Raw genomic sequence first — 19,993 nt, forward strand, 5'->3', positions numbered from 1 at the left:
TTTTTCCTAATTTCTAAAATTTTGGTAACATACAGATAAAATTTACCATCTTAACCATCTTAGATGTACAGTAGTTTTAAACACATTCACAAATGTTCAATATCACTAATCAAAATGCAAATCAAATACAGTGAGATATACTACCTGACAGCCATTAGCCATTACGATGGGTACTGTAAAAAACAAAAAAACAAGAAAACCCAGAAAATAACAAATGTTGGTGAAGATGTGGAAAAATTGGAATTAAGCCTTGTGCACTCTTGGTAGGAATATAAAATGGCATAGTTGCTACAGAAAACAGTATGGCAGTTCCTCAAAAAATTAAAAATAGAATTACTATATGATCCAGCAATTCCACTTATGGCTATAAACCCAAAAGAATGGAAAATGGGTCTTGAAGAGATATTTGTGTACCCATGTTTATAGTGGCAGAGGGCATTATGCTAAGTGAAATAAGCTGGGTATAAAAAGACAAATACCATGTGATTCTACTTATGTGAGGTACTGAGAGTAGCAAAAATTATAGAGAGAATACAATGGTGATTTCTAGGGACTGGGGGAGGAGAGAATTGGGGAGTTATTGTTTAATGAGTATAGAGTTTCAGCATTAGTAGACCATTTACTTGTGATGGAACTCAGTATGGAAAGTTTTAATTCTACTATCTTGCTATTTCTTTTGTTGTTGTTTTGCTTTTTCTTTCCTGTTTTACTCCATTTTCTGCTGCTATAACAGAATACCACAGACTGGGTAATTATGAAGAGAATAAATTTATTTCTCACAGTTCCAGAGGCTCAGAAGTACAATAACATGGCTTTGGTATCTAACTAGGGCCTTCCTGCTGCATCATAACATGGTGGAAGGGCAAGTAAGCATGTGAGATAGAGAGAGGCTGGGAGATAAACGTCATCTTTCTTCAGGATCCCACTCCCAAGATAACTAACCCATTCCTGTGATAACAGCATTAATCTATTCATGAGGGAAAAATACTCATAATCTAATCACCCTTTGAAAGTCCCACCTCTTAACAGTGTTACAATGGCAATTACATTTCAACATAAGTTTTGGAGGGACATTCAAATCATAGCACTTCCTTTTAAATGAATTGCATTTTTTAAATGATTCTGTTATCTGCATTATTAGCTTATCAGCTATATTGTGGGTGGCGACCCACCCAGGTGCCAAGGCAAGAGACCGAGGCCACAAGCTGTTCCAATATAATAAAGAAAATCTATAGAATAAGAATAGTTATACTAGAAATAGATTGCAGATATGATTATATATGAATATCATTAATTATTGGTAGTATTACTCTTTATTCCAGTATTATAATAATTTTTGTTTTATAATTGTAACCTAGGAGAAAACAGGCCATACAGAGAGATAGGAGCTGAAGGGACACAGTGAGAAGTGACCAGAAGATGAGTGTGAGCCCTCTGTTATGCCTGGACAGGGCCATTAGAGGGCTCCCTGGTCTAGCAGTAACGCCAGTGCCTGCGAAGTCACCGTTACCTAGTGGACCTTGGTCTAGCAGTAGCCTCAGTGCCTGGGGAAGGCACCCCATTACTTAACAGACCAGGAAAGGGAGTTTCCCTTTCCCTGGGGAAGTTAGAGAAGACTCTACTCCACCACCTCTTGTGGAAGACCTGACTAATGTCAGGCCTGTCCTCAGTCATCCGGAGGCCTGACCGTCTCCCTGTGATGCTGTGCTTCAGTGGTCACGCTCCTGGTCCGCTTTCATGTTCCACCCTGTACACCTGGCTCTGCCTTTTAGATAACAGTAGCAGAATTAGTGAAAGTACTAGAAGTCTTTGAAATGCATAGAATAAATAATGGTGTAAGCTGTCCTCTCTGTGTCTCTGCCTTGGCTGCCAAACAGGGAAGGGCCCCCTGTCTGGTGGACACATGACTTGCGTGACCTTACCTATCATTGGAGATGGCTCACACTCCTTACCCTGCCCCCTTGTCTTGTATCCAATAAATAACAGTGCAGCTAGGCATTTGGGGCCACTACCAGTCTGTGTGCCTTGGTGGTAGTGGTCCTCTGGGCCCAGCTGTCTTTTCGTCTATCTCTTTGTCTTGTGTCTTTATTTCTACAATCTTTTATCTCTGCACATGAGGAGAAAAAACCAACAGACCCTGTAGGGCTGGACCCTGCACTATATGACTGTGTTTTTGTTTTTAAGTGGTTGCTGTAAGGTTTAAGATGTGTACCTTTAACTTCTATCTTTCTACCTTCAATAATATATACCACTTTATGCATATTTTAAGACCCATACAATTTTATGCTTTCATGTACCCAGTTTTGTCTCTATGCTGGTTTTGTCATATACTTTACATTCGTTACAAGGGTCACAACACATGGTTTATTTTGTTTTTCTCTTAACGGGTTTTTTAAAACAATGAAAAACATTTTTAAAGAAATTTTTGTCCTTCTACACATTTACCGTTTCTGTCCCTCTCTCTTTTCTTTGGTAAAGATCAAGTTCCTGCATGGTGTGTCTTTTAATTCAGATTAGCTGATGATAAAGTGTTTTAGTTTTGGGTTGTCAGAATTTTTTTTATTTTATTTTATTTTTTATTTATTTTTTTTTACTTTTTAAGGATATTTTCTCTGAATGTATGTTTCTACATTGAAAGATTTTTAAATTTTTTATTAAGTGTTTTAAGGACATCATTTCCTTGTTAATTACCTGCTATACTATCTATAGTCTATAGTAATCTTTTTTATGTCATGTATCTTTTCTCTATCTACTTTTAAGCCTTTTCCTTTTTTTTTTTCCTATTTTTATTTTAGGTTAAGGAGGTGCATGTGCAGGCTTCTTACATGGGTAAATTGTGTGTCACTGAGGCTTGGTGTATGAAAGACCCCATCACCCAAGTAATGAGCATAGTACCCTATAGGTAGCCTTCTAACTTATTTCCTCCTCCCACCCTTCTCCCTTAAGCAGTCCCCAGTGTCTCTTGTTCCCATCTTTGTGTCCATGTGTAGTCAGTGTTTAGCTCCCATTTATAAGTGAGAACATGTGCTATTTGGTTTTCTGTGCCTGCCCTAGTTTGCTTAGAATGATGGCCTCCAGATGCATCCGCATTGCTGCAGAGGACATTATTTCATTCTTTTTATGGCTGTGTAGTATTCCATCATGTATATCTACCACATTTTCTGTATCCAGTTCTGTGTTGTTGGGCCTCTTTGTTGATTCCGTGTCTTTGCTGTTGTGAATAGTGCTGCAATGAACAAATGAGCGCATGTGTCTATGTGCAGTAATAGTAGTTCAACTCTTAGTTCTTTGAAGAATCTCCAAACTGTTCTCCACAGTGGCTGGACTAGTTTACATTCCCACCAACAGTGTATATGTATTTTATTTTCTCTGCAACCTTGCCAGCAGTGGTTGTTTTTTGACTTTTTAATGATAGCCATTCTGTTATGAGATGGTATCAAATTGTGGTTTTGATTTGCATTTCTCTAATTTTTAGTGATAATGAGCATTTTTTTCATATATTTGTTGACCATTTGTATGTCTTCTTTTGAGAAATGTCTGTTCATGTCATTTGCCTGTTCTTTAATGAGGTTATTTATTTTTTGCTTGTTGATTTGTTTAAATTCCTTATAGATTCTGGATAGTAGACCTTTGTTGGATGTACAGTTGACAAATATTTTTTCCCATTCTGTAGGTTGTCTGTGTACCCTGTTTATAGTTTCTTTTGCTGTGCACAAGCTCTTTAGTTTAATTGGGTCCCACTTGTTACTATTGTTTTTTGTTACAGTTGCTCTTGAGGACTTGGTCATAAATTCTTTGCCAAGGCTAGTCTCAAAAAGGGTATTTCCTAGGTTTTCTTCTAGGGTTTTTATTGTTCTAGATGTTACATTAAAGTCTTTAATTCTTCTTGAGTTAATGTTTGCATATGATGACTGGAGGGGGTCCAGTTTCAATCTTCTGCATATTGGTTAGCCAGTTATACCAGCATCATTTATTGATTAGGAAGTCCTTTCCTCATTGTTTGTTATTGTTAAGTGTGTCAAAGATCAGGTGTTTGTAGTTGTGTCACTTTATTTGTAGGTTCTTTATCCTGTTCCATTTGTCCATGAGTCTGTTTTTGTACCCAGTACTCATTGTTATGTGTGACTATTTTTGTACCAGTGCCATTCTGTTTTGGTTATAGTAGCCTTGTGGTACAGTTTGAAGTTGGGCAGCTTTGTTTTTTTTGTTTGTTTGTTTGTTTTTGCTTAGGATTGTATTGGTGATATGGGCTCATTTTTGGTTCCATATGAATTTTAGAATAGTTTTTTTTCTAATTCTGTGAAGAATAACATTGATAGTTTGATAGGAATAGTGTTGAACCTCTAAATTGCTTTGGATAGTGTGACCATTTTAATGATATTGGTTCTTGCTGGTATTGCTGTGGGCATGGAACGTTTCCATTTGTTTGTGTTGTCTCTGATTTCTTTGAGCATTGTTTTGTAATTCTCATTGTAGAAAGCTTTCGCCTCCTTGTTAAGCTGTATTCCTAGGTATTTTATTCTTTTTGTGGCCATTGTAAATGGGTTTGCATTCTTGATTTGCGTCTGGGTGCTATTGGCATATAGAAATGCAACTGATTTTTATACATTGATTTTGTACCCTGAAACTTTACTGAATTTGTTTATTGGTTCTAGAAGCCTTCTGGTGGAGTCTGTGGGGTTTTCTCGATGTAGAATGATATCATCAGCAAAGAGGGATAGTTTGACTTTTTTTTTTTTTTAATTTGGATGTCATATGTTTCTTTCTCTTGCATAATTCCTCTGGCAAAGACTTCTAGTACTATGTTGAATAGAAGTAGTGAAAGTGGGCATCGTTGTCTTGTTCCAATTATCAAGGAGAATGCTTCAGCTTTTGCCTGTTGAGTATGATGTTGGCTATAGGTTTGTTATAGATGTCTCTTAGTATTATTATTATTATTTTTATTTTTGAGACAATCTTACTCTGTCACACAGGCTGGAGCACAATGGCACAATCATAGTTGAATACAACCTTGAACTCCTGGGTTCAAGGCATCCTCCTGCTTCAGTCTCCTGAGTAGCTGACACTACAGGTGCACACCACCAACTCTGGCTAATTTTTAAATTCTGATGAGATCAGATGAGATCTCTGTTGCACAAGCTGGTCTCAAACTTCCTAGTCTGAAGCAATCCTCCTTGTTTGGCCTCCCAAAGTGCTGTGATTACAGCCCTGAGTCACTCTGCCGAGCACAGTGGCTCTTTTTTTGAGGTATGTTCCTTAGATACCTAGTTTGTGGAGAGTTTTTAACATGAAGGAATGTTGAATTTTATTGAAGGCCTTTTCTTCATCTATTGAGATGATTATGTGGTTTTGTTGTTAATTCTGTTTATGTGGTGAATCACATGTATTGATTTGCATATGTTAAACCAACATTGTGTCCCAGGGATAAAGACCAGTTGATTATACTGAATTAACTTTTTGATGTGCTGCTGGATTAGTTTGCTAGTATTTTGTTGAAGATTTTCTCATCTACGTGCATCAGAAATATTGGCCTGAAGTTTTTTTGTTGTTGTTGCATCATTGCCAGATTTTGACATCAAGATGATGCTGGTCTTTGTACAAAGAAGTAGGGAGAATTTCCTCCTCCTTGATATTTATGGAACAGTTTCGGTAGGATTGCTACCAGTTCTTCTTCATATGTCTTATAGAATTTGGCTGTGAATATATCTGGTCTAGAATGTTTTTTGGTTAAGAGGTTTTTTTTTTAAAAAATTAATGATTCAGTTTCAAAACTTTTTATTTCACTCCCTTCCTGGTTCAGTCTTTGGAGACTGCTTCTAGGAATGTATCCATTTCCTCTAGATTTTCTAATTTGTATGCATAGAGATGTTCGTAGTTGTTTCTGAGAATCTTTTGTATTTCTGTGGGATTGGTTGTAATATCATATTTGTGATTTCTGATTGTGCCAATTTGGATCTTCTCTCTTTTTTGTTAATCTAGCTAGCAGTCTATCAACCTTTTGTTTTTTTTCTTTTTTGAAACGGAGTCTCGCTGTGTCTCCCAGGCTGGAGTAGTGCAGTTATGCAATCTCGGCTCACTGCAGCCTTCACCTCCAGAGTTCAAGCAATTCTCGTGCCTCAGCCTCCTAAGCAGCTGGGATTGCAAGCCTAGGCCACCACATGTGGCTAATTTTGGCATTTTTAGTAGAGACAGAGTTTCACCATGTTGGCCAGAGTGGTCTCAAATTCCTGACCAGAAGTGATCTGCCCACCTTGTCTTCCCAAAGTGTTGAGATTACAGGCATGAGCTACCGTGCCTGGTCCACAGTCTATCAATCTTGTTTATTCTTTCAAAGAACCATCTTTTGGTTCCATTGATCTTCTATTTGGATTTTGGCATCTCAATTTCACTTAGTTCTCTGATTTTAGTTATTTCTTTTCCTCTGCTAGCTTCAGGGTTAGTTTGTTCTTTTTATTCTTGTTCTTCTAGGTGCAATGTTAGATTGTTAATTTGATAACTTTTTTTTTTTTTTTTTTGAGATGGAGTCTCACTCTCTCATCTAGGCTAGGGTGCAGTGGTGCAGTCTTGGCTCATTGCAACCTCTGCTTCTGGGGTTCAAGCAATTCTCCTGCCTCAGCCTCCTGAGTAGCTGGAACTACAGGCATGCACCACCACGCCCAGCTGATTTTTTTTGTATTTTTAGTAGAGACAGGGTATCACCATCTTGGCCAGGCTGGTCTTGAACTCCTGACCTCAAGTGATCTGACCTCCTTGGCCTCTCAAGGAGCTGGGATTACAGGCATGAGCCACCACACCCAGCCAATTTGAGAACTTTCTAACTTCTTGATGTAGATGGTTAGCACTAAAAACTTTCCTCTTATCACTGTGTTAGCAGCATCTAAAAGATTTATGTTATGTCTCTCTTTTCGTTAATTTCAAATAATTTTTTGATTTCTGCCTTGATTTCATTGTTCACCCAGAAGTTATTCAGGAGTAAGTTTTAAAATTTCCATGTAATTGTGTGGTTTTGAGAGATCTTGCTATTGATTTCTGTTTTTACTGCACTGTGGTCCAAATGTGTGCTTGATATGATTTTGATTTTTTTTAATTAATTGAGACTTGCTCTATGGCCAAGCGTGTGGTCAATCTTAGACTATGTTCTGTGTGCAGATGAGAAGAATGTATATTCTGTGGTTGTTGGGCAGAGGATTCTGCATATGTTTATTAGGTCCAATTGATTGGGTGTTGAGTTTCAGTCCAGAATTTTTGTGTTATGTTTCTGCCTTGATGATTTGTCTAATGCTTTCAGTGGGGTGTTGAAGTGTCTCACTATTATCGTGTTTGTCTAAGTCTTTTCATAGGTCAAGAAGAACTTATTTTATAAATCTGGGTGCTCCAGTGTTTGGTATGTACATATTTAGGATAGCTAAGTCTTCTTGTTGAGTTGAATTCTTTATTATTATGTATGTCATGCCTTTCCTTGTGCTTCTTAATTGTTGTTGGTTTAAAGTCTGTTTTAGTTGACAGAAGAATAGCGACCCCTGCTCTTTTTGGTTTTGTGTTTGCCTAAAAGATGTTTCTCTATCTCTTTACTTTGAGCCTCTGGGTGTCATTACTTGTGAGATGGGTCGTTTGGAGACAGCAAACAGTTGAGTCTTGCTTCTTTATCCAACTTGCCACCCTATTCCTTTTAAGTGTGTCATTTAACCATTTTACATTCAGGGTCAATATTGATATGTTAGGGTTTGATTTTGTCATCATATTGTTAGGTGGTTGTTATGTAGACGTGATTGCATAGTTTATAGTGTCAGTGGAATATGTGTTTAAGTGTGCTTTGTGATGACAGGTATCATTTCTTCATTTCCATGTTTAGCACTCCCTTTAGGAGCTCTTGTAAGGCAGGTCTGGTAGTAATAAATCCCCTTAGCATTTGCATGTCTGAAAAGGACTTCATTTTTCCTTTGCTTATGAAGCAAAGGAAATTCTGGGTTGGAATTTCTTTTCTTTAAGGATATTGAAAATAGGCCCTATTGTCTTCTGGCTTGTGAGGTTTAAGCTGAAAGGTGTGCTCTTAGCTGAATGGGATTCTTTTTGTAAGTGCCCCTTTTCTCTAGCTGCCTTTGTGATTTTTTTCTTTTGCATAGTATGTCACAGAGGTTCTTTGAATTTCTTCAGTTTGCATGTTGACCTGTCTAGTGAGGTTTGGAAAAGTTCTGTGGACTGTATCCTCAAATATTTTTCCAAGTTGATTGTTCTCTCTTCTTCTCTTTCTGGAATGTCAGAGTTGTACATTTGGTCTCTTTACATAACCACATATTTCTTAGAAGTTTTGTTCATTTTCTCAATTATTATTTACCTCAGCTTGGGGGTGTTCTCACAGGGGAATGCCATGGGTGTAGGGTGCTGCAAGTGGGAGTGCTCCAGTGAGGAGGGCCCCACAGGCAGGGGGTGTTATAGCCAACATGATGCGGAGTGCTGCAAGCAAGGGGGCCACATGCAGGAAATGCTCCTGTGGTGACAACTGGGGCACTTTTGGTGGGAAGTGCCCCAGTAAGGGGCACTGCAGGCAGGGGGCCATATGGGAAGGGGGTACACTCTGGTGGGAAGCAGTCTGGTATTGGTAGTTGGGTTGCCTTGGGTGGACAGCTCTGGTGAGGGGCACCACAGGAGGGGGGCATTCTGAGAGGGTGGGCAGGGACTCAGCAGGTGGGAAGTTTTCTGAAGGGGTGGCAGCGAGGTCACAGGCAAACAAATTCTGGCAGGAGGCTGTCAGCAGAAGTGCTCTGGTGGGGCAGTGGGAGCTGCACTACTTGCAGGCATGGCCAGGCAGGGACTCTTAGAGTGTTTTCTTTATTACTGATTTCAACAATTCGATTTTTAAATTATGATGTACCTAACATGGTTGGTGTGTGTTTTATCCTGTTTGGTTTTCAGTGAACTTTTTACATCTATGAGTTTATTGTTTTCATCACATTTAGAAAAATGTGATTTGGCCATTATTTCTTCGTATGTATTTTTTCTCTTCCGTCTTTCTACTCCGGTTTTTTTTTTTTTTTTTTTTGGTATTATATCTTCAATTACACATACATTAGACTGCTGGTAATTTTCTGACCAGTCACTGAAGATCTATTCATTTTTTTCCCCTGGCCTCTTTTTGGTAGATTCCATTACTATACCTTTAAATTCACTGATCTTTTCTTCTGTCTTATTTTATTTACTCTTAAGCCCATCCAATGAGGTTTTCATTGTTGGTGGTGTTTTTCTTTTATAGAAGTTCCATTTGGTTCTTCTTTTTTTGTATTTTTCTTTTCTAGTTGAATTTATGTGTTCTTTTAAATACTTACACATAGTTTTAATAGCTGTTTAACACTCTGTTTGCTAGTTTATCATCTTTGTCATCTATGGCCCTGTTTCTCTTGTCTAAATTTTCAGATGGTTATGGTCACATTTTTCTGTCTTGACATGCCTTGTAGTTTTTGCTTAGATTCTGGACATTGTGATGTTGGTAGTTGTTGAGAGCCTGGATTTTGCTATTTTCCTTTAATGAGTATAAGACTTAGCTTTGGTCAACAGTTAATTTACTTTTGATCAGTTTGACCCCTTCAAGACATGTATTCAAGCTTTGAAAGGAGTATCTAGCATAGCCTTTGTTCCAAATATTTTTTAGCCCTCTGGATTTCTACTCCTTGTCCTGAATGAATGTCCAAAGAATTTTTAGTCTGCATGGTCTGATGTGGCTGGATTGTCTGTATACCCTTTATGAGTTCTGGGAATTGTCCAGCTTACAACTCTCTTTTTTGCTCAGCCTTGTTCTCCGCAGTGACTCAAGGGAACTACTATGAGGGTTTCTGGAGCTTCTTTTCTATGCAGGTTTTTCTTTCTGAAACAGCCCCACAACTTCCAGTTGCATCAGCCTGCTTGAATTGTGAGACTGATATTCTCAACTCAGCTCTCTGTGATCCCTGTCTATATCATGGTTACAAGCAGAAAGCCATAGCTCACCTATTTTTTTTTTCACCTTCTCTCAGGGATAATAGTCTTGCATTATCTGTTATCCTGTGTCTTAAAACAGTTGTTTCTTACATATCATCAAGATTGTTATTTGTTTTTAAAGAGAGAGTAAGGATTGCTCATGTACTTTTATCAGATCCTGTAATATATTTTTAATTATATAATGTTATTGAGCTATGGTATTATTTGCAATTCGTGAACTTTTAAAGGAAATGATAGTGTAAGTTGAAATGATTTATAGCTGTTTGAATAGTCTTTGTTTAATATTTAAATTAAGGAAAGGGCCTCTTGATAATTTTATGCATTTGTCGTTTTTAAAAATTAGGTTAATATCTTAAATATAGGCTTTAAAGAAATGTGACATTCATATACAGTTTAAATTATTCTTTGCTCAATAAACTGAATGTTGTGCTTGTCATTACTCTTAATTATCTTTATAAAATATACAGTGTTTACACGATTCAGGAATTCTGGAATATGCTTGAATTTGCACATGGTGGTTTTTTTTTTTTAAACTTTGTCACCTGCTATTATACATCATATTTTAATCATAATGGTTTCTGTAATGATAATGATTAAAATGCACAAAAAGTTTAAAGTTGAGATGTATTAAGTAACAACTAGTAAGACAGATGTATGTATGTATTAATACCTCAAAACCAAAATAAATCAGAGGAATAGGTAAGTGAAGAGAGTCCTGAAGGCTCCTTATGGGATTTTAGAAAGACTTTATCATGTGAGAAATTGCTTTTGCCGGAAGATTTTCTTTCCATTTTCATAATACATTGTTATCTCTCTAGCTTAATGAGATTTCAGGAAAAAAGGAAACTAAAATTAGTTGGATTTGGAAGCTTATTTTTAGTTAATGAATAATTTGTTGAATACTTTTTCAAAATATGAATTGTTTTGCAAAACAAAACAGGAAAATATAGTATAAGGAAAGTTAAGGAAATTTTAGTGTAATTAAAAGAACCTCCATATTATATACTATAACAATCTATTCTCTTTAAGTAGTTAGAAATCACCGTTATGTTAACTAATAAACTTTGTGTCTAAAAAATTTATTTTTGAAGATAATTTCCAGGTAATATTTGTCTCTTATAGCTTTATGCTTTAAAATGGAATTCTGTTACCAAAGTTTGTTATTTTTGAATTTGCTTCTTAAGAGGACTGTTTTCTCCTTAGGGGAATGGCTTGATAAATATTTCTGTAAGTTTTATGTGAATATGTGTTTTGGTAAGGGGAGGTGAGAAGAGTCTTTGCCTAATTATTGAAGCTAAGAATAATATTTTTTTTGTGGTTTGAAATACTTTATGGAAGACCTTTTTTTCCCTATTTCTTATAAGAATCTACTCAAATAGGTAGATTCCTATTACAGTATAAATGCTGGAAATATAGTTTTTATGTATAACTGCTCCTTTGTGACTGGATTTTTTCCACAGAGCTTATCAAAACACAATAGAAGCAATATTGGAACTGAAGGTGGACCACCTCCTTTTGTGCCTTTTGGACAGGTAATGACTTTTGTGTTGGCGGATGAATTTAGGAAAAAGTGTTTTTTGTTAGCATTCAAGCTGTGTTTCATTATGTGCTGAACTATTTATTAAGAGGTTATGGAGTTATTTGGAAATACGAAGTTCAAGGAATTTAATAATTTTGAGGTTTTTTTCCTTCACTGTAATTATATTGTTGATGTTTGCAAGAGGTGTTAACCCAAAGACTGAAGCAATTAAGAGCCATATCCGAAGAGTAACTTATAACTAATTAAAATAGGATGGGAGAGGGTTTTTTTAAGGGAAATTCAAAAGTAAGAAGACAAAAATATGTCATAATTTCTCACTTGTTCATTAAAAACATTAGAGGGGGAGAGAAAAACAAAGCCTCACAGAGTCATCAAAGTGCTGCTTTGAAGCAGCTCCCCTTCTGACCAGTATCTTGTGACTTCAGTTGTCTTCAGCATCAAATTGATTCTCAACAATCTTCTCCAGCCTACTCTTGCTTTATCCCTGACAATTCTAAGAATAATTCATGTGGCAACTTGTTCTTCTCCTGATGATGCCATCAAAATTTAGCTATTGGTAATCTGTCTTGCATTTGCTCTTTAATTTTCTTCAAGAGTGCTGGGCTGGCTAAGAGTAGCAATGAGTTATGGAACTAACAGGTAGGCAACAGATGTGCATTTCCATAATAAGGTTTATTGTGTGTCTGTGTGTCTAAATTTTGGTATTTAGTAAGATCATTTGACTGTTACCCTCTTTAAAAGCCTTTTGTAAGATCTACTCTAACTTAAGTAAGTCATTTTTGCATCAAACCTATTTTAAAGCATTTTAAAAATAACGTTGATTTTTTTTTTACTGAGTTTGGAAGAAGAGATAGCCAAGATAAAAGGAAGTATGAAGTCCTATGGTGTGATCCATGTTGATGGTTGATATTCTCCCAGTGTAATGAAAACCCCCCATAGGGAAAACAGTGCAAACATTCTAATAACTTATATTTGAAAATAATAGTATATTTGTAAAAATTTACTTTACCCTTAAACATTTTGGTGATAACATTTCTCTTCCAGAGAGACTTATGATCTAATTATTCTTAAGACTTTGAAGTGTGTTTTATAGCTTCTTGGGGGTTAGATAATATAATAAAGGGTATAATTTCAATAATATTATTTGGTTATAAAGTTCATTCTGAAAAAATTCTTATATAGCATCTTACAGCCTTGTACATGGGTTGAAGATAGGTAATGCTGGCTGTGTATTGGTATCAACACGATATGTTTATATTACTGAAATTTTTCTGTATTTGTGGAATACATTTCTTTGAGATCTTCTCATTTTCCCTATTAATGAGTTGAGAAAAAGTTCATTTTATATTATTTTTACTGGTAAGATTGGACTGGAGATCAGAATCGAGGGCTTCTTTTTAGGCAGTGATGCCTTTTTTTTACTTTATGAGACAAAAGTATAAAAACTTTGAAGCCTGATATGGGGGGAGGGTATGTTTTTAGAGTGTGGTTTATAAGTGCAGAGACATCTTTTTATATGTTAATATAATTGTACTAACCAATCCACATAGGGATACTGTGGTATAATATGGAAATTAAGCTCTTAATTGCAAAACCAAATTTATGTCTTATTGTGCATTATTCAAGATTGTTTGAAATCTAAAATTATTTATTACCGTAAAATGAAAGTTAGCTCTCTTGACCCATTGTATGTTTTAAATATGTGCCCTGCTTAGATGGCCCCATATTTATATAGCTTTTAATTTTATTTACTAGTTATGTTTATTGAAAAGTTACTTTTCTGGTTTTCTACTTTTACTTTTAAATACATGGGATAGAATTTTATTTGTGTAGGCTTTTAGCTATTATAAAAGGTACAAGATACTTTTGAAGAAGTATTATTTTATAATGAAAACTTGAATCTCTTTTGGAACTACTAAGTTGACTTGTTCTTACTTGTTTTACCAGAAGTGTGTATCTCATGTCCAAGTGGATAGCAGAGAACTTGATCGAAGAAAAACATTGCAAGTTACAATGCCTATCAAACCTACAAATGATAATGATGAATTTGAAAAGCAAAGGACGGCTGCTATTGCTGAAGTTGCAAAGAGCAAAGAAGTAAGAAATCAAATCATTACACATTTTTTATTTCTTATCATTTTGTTCTATTTAGATTTTTTGTGATAGTTATTGTCTTTTCATATAAGCTAACTAATTCAACAAATGCTTAACCTTATTCTTCTTGCATATTCCATAAGTGGGAATGCCCTGCCACTTTATGGGATCTTACATATTTTATCATGTCTTCTGTTTCCAGATCTCCATGGTAGTTCTAATAAGTTACTCTTGCTGGCAAATTACCTTCCTTTTCTCCTTCTTCCTTTTTTTAAAACACTGTAGCAACTGAACGCACTTTTTATTCTGGCAGGGAGTTTCCTATTAGTAGATGGGCTAGTTGCCACTTTTTTGGAGATAATTTCCCCTTATTAATAGCAACTTATGAGAAATAGCAACTTCTGAGAGATGAATAAAAATCAGCTGATCTGTCACTGGGTCAGGATTAACATTTTTGTCTTTATACTTAATTTTATTTAGTGTATAGTAAATAATTTTATCTTTACATATATGTATTTACATACACACAAATCCTCCCTTTTAACTGACAAATAATAATTACCCATATATATGAGGTACATGTGGATTTTGATACATGTGTACAATGTGTAATGATCAAATCAGGGTAATTACTATATCCATCACCTCAAACATTTACCATCTTTGTGTTGAGAACATTCAAAACGCATCTAGCTATTTTGAAATATACAATAAATTATTGTTAATTATAATCACCCTAGTGTTTCATAGAATACTAGAACTTATTCCTCCTAACTGTAATTTAATTCCCATTAATCAACCTCTCCCACTCTCCCTTAACCTTCACCCTTCCCAGCCTCTAGTTACTGTGCTGCTCTTCTGTGAGACAACTTTTTTTCTCTCTCACATAGTGAGAATATGCAGTATTTGTCTTTCTGTGGTTGGCTTATGTCACTTAATGTAATGTCCTTTAGTCTTATCCATGTTGCTGAGAATGGCAGGATTTCTTTCTTTTTTATAACTGAATAATAATCCATTATGTATAGGCAGTCAGCTCTCCATGTCTGTGGATTCAGCTGTTCCTAACTATGGATTCAACCAACAGTGGATCAGAAATATTTGTGGGGGGAAAAGGGATGGTTGCATCTATACTGAATGTGTACAAACTTTTTTTTGGTCTTGTGATTATTTCCTAATGATATAGTATAACAGCTATTTATATAACATTTGTACCATATAAGGAATTATAAGTAATCTAGAGATTATTTAAATATATAGGAGTGGCCAGGCACCATGGCTTATGCCTGTAACCCCAGCACTGTGGGAGGCTGAGGTGGGTAGATCACCTCAGCCTGACCAGCATAGCAAAACCTGTCTCCACTGAAATTACAAAATTAGCTGGGTATGCTGATGCATGCATGTAATCCCAGCTACTCAAGAGGCGGAGGCAGGAGAATCGCTTGAACCCAGAAGGCAGAGGTTGCAGTGAGCCAAGATTGCACTATTGCGCTCCAGCCTGGGCAATAAGAGCGAAACTCCATTTCAAAAAATAAAAATTAAAAAAAAATAAAGTATACAAGAGGATGTGTATAGGTTATATACAAATACTATATCATTTTGTGTAAGGGACTTGAGCATCCATGTTTTTTTTTTATCTCCTAGGAGTGGGAGAGTGGTGGGAGTCCTAGAACCAATTCCTCACGGATAACAAAGGATGACTGTATAACACGTTTTCTTTATCCCTTCATCTGATAGTGGGCACTCAGCTTGATTTCATAACTTGGCTATTGTGACTAGTGCTGCAGTAAATGTGGGAGTTATCTCTTTGACCTACTGCTTTCCTTTCCTTTGGGTAAATACCCAGTAGTGGGATTGCTCAATCATATGCTAGTTCTATTTTTAGTTTTTTTGAGCAAACTCCATATTGTTTTCTGTAATGGCTGCACTAATTTACATTCCCACCAACAGTACGTAAGAGTTGTTTCTTTAAATCCTCACCGGTATTTTTTTTTTTTTTTTGTCCTTTTGATTATAGCAGTTTTAACTGGGTTGAGATAATACCTCATTTTGTTTTGATTTGCATCTCCCTGATGGTGTTACTGAGACACCCAGGGTTCAGTCTAGATCCTGCTGCTCACTGCACAGTAAGCCAATCACTGAGACAATGAGTGTTGCCAGGAAAGAAGGCTTTAATTGGGTGCTGCAGCTGAACAGATGGGTGGTCAGTCTCAAATCCATCCCCCCGATGGGCTAAAATTAGGGGTTTATATAGCAGAGAAGAAATCTATGTGCAGGAAAACAGGAACTAAGGAGGGGTAAGGAAGCAATTATGATGAATGAGGGGTGTGGCATCTCATTGTCTGGATGTGATGGTCTGGTGAATTTTAGTTCTTGATACTTTTTGAAAGGCCTGAGTGTCAACTGAGGAAGGAACTCAGATAAAGATAAATCAAATGAAAGTTTCAGACTTTAAGATCAGAAGGGTCAATTTGTGTTTATACAAAAAAACGGTCTATGGGACTATTGGGCTGATTTCAATGATAAATGATGTTGAACATTTTTTCATATACTTGTTGGCCATTTTTATGGTCTTTTGAAAAATGATATTCAAATCATTTGTCCATTTTTAAATTGGATTGTTTGGCTTTTTTTTTTTTTTTTTTGACAGAGGCTCACTCTGTTGTCCAGGCTGGAGTACAGTGGTGTGATCTCGGCTTTCTGTAACCTCTGCCTCCCAAGTTCAAGCTATTCTCCAGCCTCAGCGTCCCAGGTAGCTGGGACTACAGGTGTGCACCACTGTGTCTGGCTAATTTTTTTTTTTGTATTTTTAGTAGAGACAGGGTTTCGCCATGTTGGCCAGTCTAGGCTCGAACTCCTGACCTTAGGTGATCCGCTCACATTGGCCTTCCAAAGTGATGGGATTACAGGCATGAGCCACCACACCTGGCTGGGTGTATTTTTTTGTTTTGTTTTGGTTTTGAATTGTTATGTTCCTTATATATTCTAGATATTAACCCCTTGTCAGATGAATAGTTTGCAATTATTTTCTTTCATTCTGTAGGTTGTCTCTTCACTCTGTTGATTGAATTCTTGGCTACACAGAAGCTTTTTAGTTTGATATAATCTCATTTGTCTATTTTTACTTGTGTGCCTGTGTTTTTGTGGTCTTATCCAAAAAATCTTTGCCCAGACCAACCTGAAGCAACAAACCCCTCCCTCTTATATTATTGACAGCCAAAGGTTCTCTTTTTATTATTTTGAATGTTTTGCTTATTTGTAATAGGTGTTTTTCCCAGTTATTTACTGATTTCTTTTAGATTGATAAGAAATTTTAGGTCATAAATTAGTTGCTACATAGATAGACATTTCTTAACCAGTGAGATTGAAATTATTTCCTTTATTCAAAAGGAATAAGAATTCAATTCATTACAGAATGAAGCTTAGCTTATAATTGCTTTCCTATTTAATTTTGAAGTGTAAGTAGTAGTGTTCTTGAATTTTGGTTGTTCTTCCCGCAATGTCTTTCTGTTGTCAGTCTAATGTAGGGGCCAGAAGCACAAGCCCTGGAATCACAGGCTGGAAGCATATCCTGCCGACACCTTTGGATGGTTATTCAGCTTTTTGTATCCCCTGTTTTTTATTTTTTTCATCTGTGAAACTCAGAGATAATAATGGTACCTACTTCATATGTGAGAATTTAAACATTTAGAGCCAATACTACTGCTGCTTGGCACAAATCATAATACTCTTGCTCAAAGCTCTCAATAAACATGACTATTGCTACTCTTTATTTTTTCCTCTATCCAAGGCATACTTTTAAAAAACCAGTTTTACCATTTCTTAAACTAATATGTTTTACATAATTTGCATGAAACATATTTTTTTTCCAGAAATTTATAAAATTACGGAGTTTCAGAATATATTGAGAATATATATTTTTAAAATGATTATAGAAAGATGTTCTTTTGATTTACATTTAACTCAAATGAACTTTTCTACCAAGGATTTTGTTGGATCAGTTACAGCTGTCTATTTATTGGAGCATAGTTAACCTATTGTAATGTACTTCTTTTTGTTGTCACAATTGATATTATATTTTCCCATAAATATTTGATAAATAAAGCATCTTAGTTTTTTTTTTTTTTTTTACAGCAGACATCAAAACATCTCAATTTATATGTGAGATAATTGATGGAGGCTCAAAACTAACAGACAAACTTGGGACTTGCCCAAGGTTATCCGGTGATAATTGTGGGACTCAATCGATGTAACTTAGAAGATCTCAATCATAGTAATATAAACATACTAAATAAGCAGATTGCAATTTTAAATATAATAGTCTGTTTAGGACTCAAGATAGTGAGAGCTGAGCCAAGATATGAAGGAGGTAAGATAATTAACTACTTGGTTATCTGACCAAGAGTATTCCAGGCAGAAGGAAAAGCCATGGCAGAGACTCTAAAGCAGGAACACAGAGAAACAGCAGAGTGACCAGCGGAAGCAGAGAGATCAGAGGGACAAGTAGTAGAAGCTAAAGTCAAGAGAGATAATGGAGGTTTCCTTATGTAGGGCCCTGTAAACTACTGTAAAGACATTATACTTCATTCAAGGAGAAATGGGAGCCTTTGGAATGTTTTGAGCACAGCAGTAACGTCAGCTGACCTATATTCTAAAAGAGTAATTCTAGCTGCTGTGTTCAGACTTGGTTATAGAGAAGGAAAATTGGAAACCAACAAATAGAGAATTATTAAAGTAATCTAGGATTTAAAAAAAAATGATGATGGCTTGGACAAATATAGCAGCTGTGTAGGTAGTGCAGAGTGGTCAGATTTTGGAATTTTGGAGGAGCCATTAGGGTTACTGAGATTGGATACAGGGTACAAGAGAAGATGTGGTATCAAGAATGAATCTAGCCGGGTGCAGTGGCTCACGCCTGTAATCGCAGCACTTTGGGAGGCCGAGGCGGGCGGATCACCTGAGGTCGGGAGTTCAAGACCAGCCTGACCAACATGGAGAACCCTGTCTCTACTAAAAATACAAAATTAGCTGGGCGTGGTGGTGCATGCCTGTAATCCCAGCTACTCAGGAGGCTGAGGCAGGAGAATCACTTGAACCTGGGAGGCCGAGTTTGCAGTGAGCCAAGATTGCGCCATTGCACTCCAGCCTGGGCAACAAGAGTGAAACCCCATCTCAAAAAAAAAAAAATGAATCTAAGGGTTTTACCCAGAGAAATTGGCACATTGGAGTTGCTTGCCTTGAAATGAAGAAGCCTGGAGTGGAGCAGATGTGAGGGGAGGAAGATTTGGTGCTCCATTTTGAACATGTGAATATTGAGGTAGTTACCAGACATGCATGTAGTTTAATAGGCAGTAATAGACATAATGTTTAATAGACAGTAAGATTGAAGAATGAGCTTTAAAATAGATACATGCACTTGAGAGTTGTAGACATATGGATGGCATTGAAAATTATGAGGCCAAATGAGATCACCAAAGGAATGAGTGTTGATAGAGAACAGAAAAAGCTAAGGAATGAACCCTGTAACACTTCAAGTTGAACTTACAGCCTAGATGGCAGAAGTGGAACCAGCCAAGGCATGACCAATAACAGGATAAAAACAGAGAATGAAGAAAATAGATTATGGAGAAGGAAGTGTTAAACTTATCAAAGGCAATTGAAAAGTTATATAAGATGAGCACTTAGAATTAATATAGAATCGAGGAAGTGGTTTATTCCATCCTCATTCCTCTTAACATTCATATGGTTGGTGGTATGATAAATCATGCGGGATTAAGATAAAGTATAACCATGCATGTACCAACTGTGTGTGGGTTGATGTGGTCAAAATCTATGTGAGTTCTTTAATGATTATTTCAGTTTTTTTGTTTTTTTTTTTTTTTTTAAATAAGGAAGTAAGCATAGTCAACAGCGACATGAGAGAAGGAGGTTTGAGAAGTGAGGAGAATGTGTAAAATAGTGGTCTAGAAGATTAGGTATATGTATGGGCTAGGGAAATATGGTAAGATTGCTAGACAGCATTAAGGCCCACTTGAGTTTCACACTCATGATGATCTCATGGATGCCTAATTCATATAATATGAACAAAAAGGTGTGGCTCATAAAGGGCAACACCAGTTACCTTATGGGTAACGTTTAGGTTGTGATGGTTCTAGATATTTTATATGAATGAGTATTAACTATTTTAGAGCAGTAAAAAGCAACTCTGAAAATGCTACTTATCCTATTCCTTAATCCATAAAATGGAAAGAAAATTATAAGTAAATGCATCCAGAAGATGGGACTATTTCACTGGCACCAAAGGAAAAAGCACTTTTGGAATTATGGGTTGTAAATTTTGGAAATATATTTAATTTGGAGCAGGTGAGATTCCAGACTTTTCAGGTAATT

At 36.3% G+C, this 19,993-nt stretch overlaps 1 protein-coding gene across 3 annotated transcripts in view; it reads left to right on the forward strand.

Moving 5' to 3' along the window:
• The window catches only part of TDRD3 (tudor domain containing 3), a 201,819-nt gene that overhangs the window by 86,265 nt on the left and 95,561 nt on the right, over positions 1-19,993 (forward strand). For 2 of the 3 annotated variants that reach the window (XM_025364720.1, XM_025364719.1), the window contains exons 6-7: positions 11,433-11,504; positions 13,460-13,609. In XM_025364720.1, the coding sequence (XP_025220505.1) occupies positions 11,433-11,504; positions 13,460-13,609 (222 nt within the window). The remainder of the gene's footprint in view (positions 1-11,432; positions 11,505-13,459; positions 13,610-19,993) is intronic. The other variant, XM_025364721.1, reaches the window with a different exon arrangement.

This window comes from Theropithecus gelada, chromosome 17 (genome assembly GCF_003255815.1).
Source record: "Theropithecus gelada isolate Dixy chromosome 17, Tgel_1.0, whole genome shotgun sequence".
NCBI lineage: Eukaryota > Metazoa > Chordata > Mammalia > Primates > Cercopithecidae > Theropithecus > Theropithecus gelada.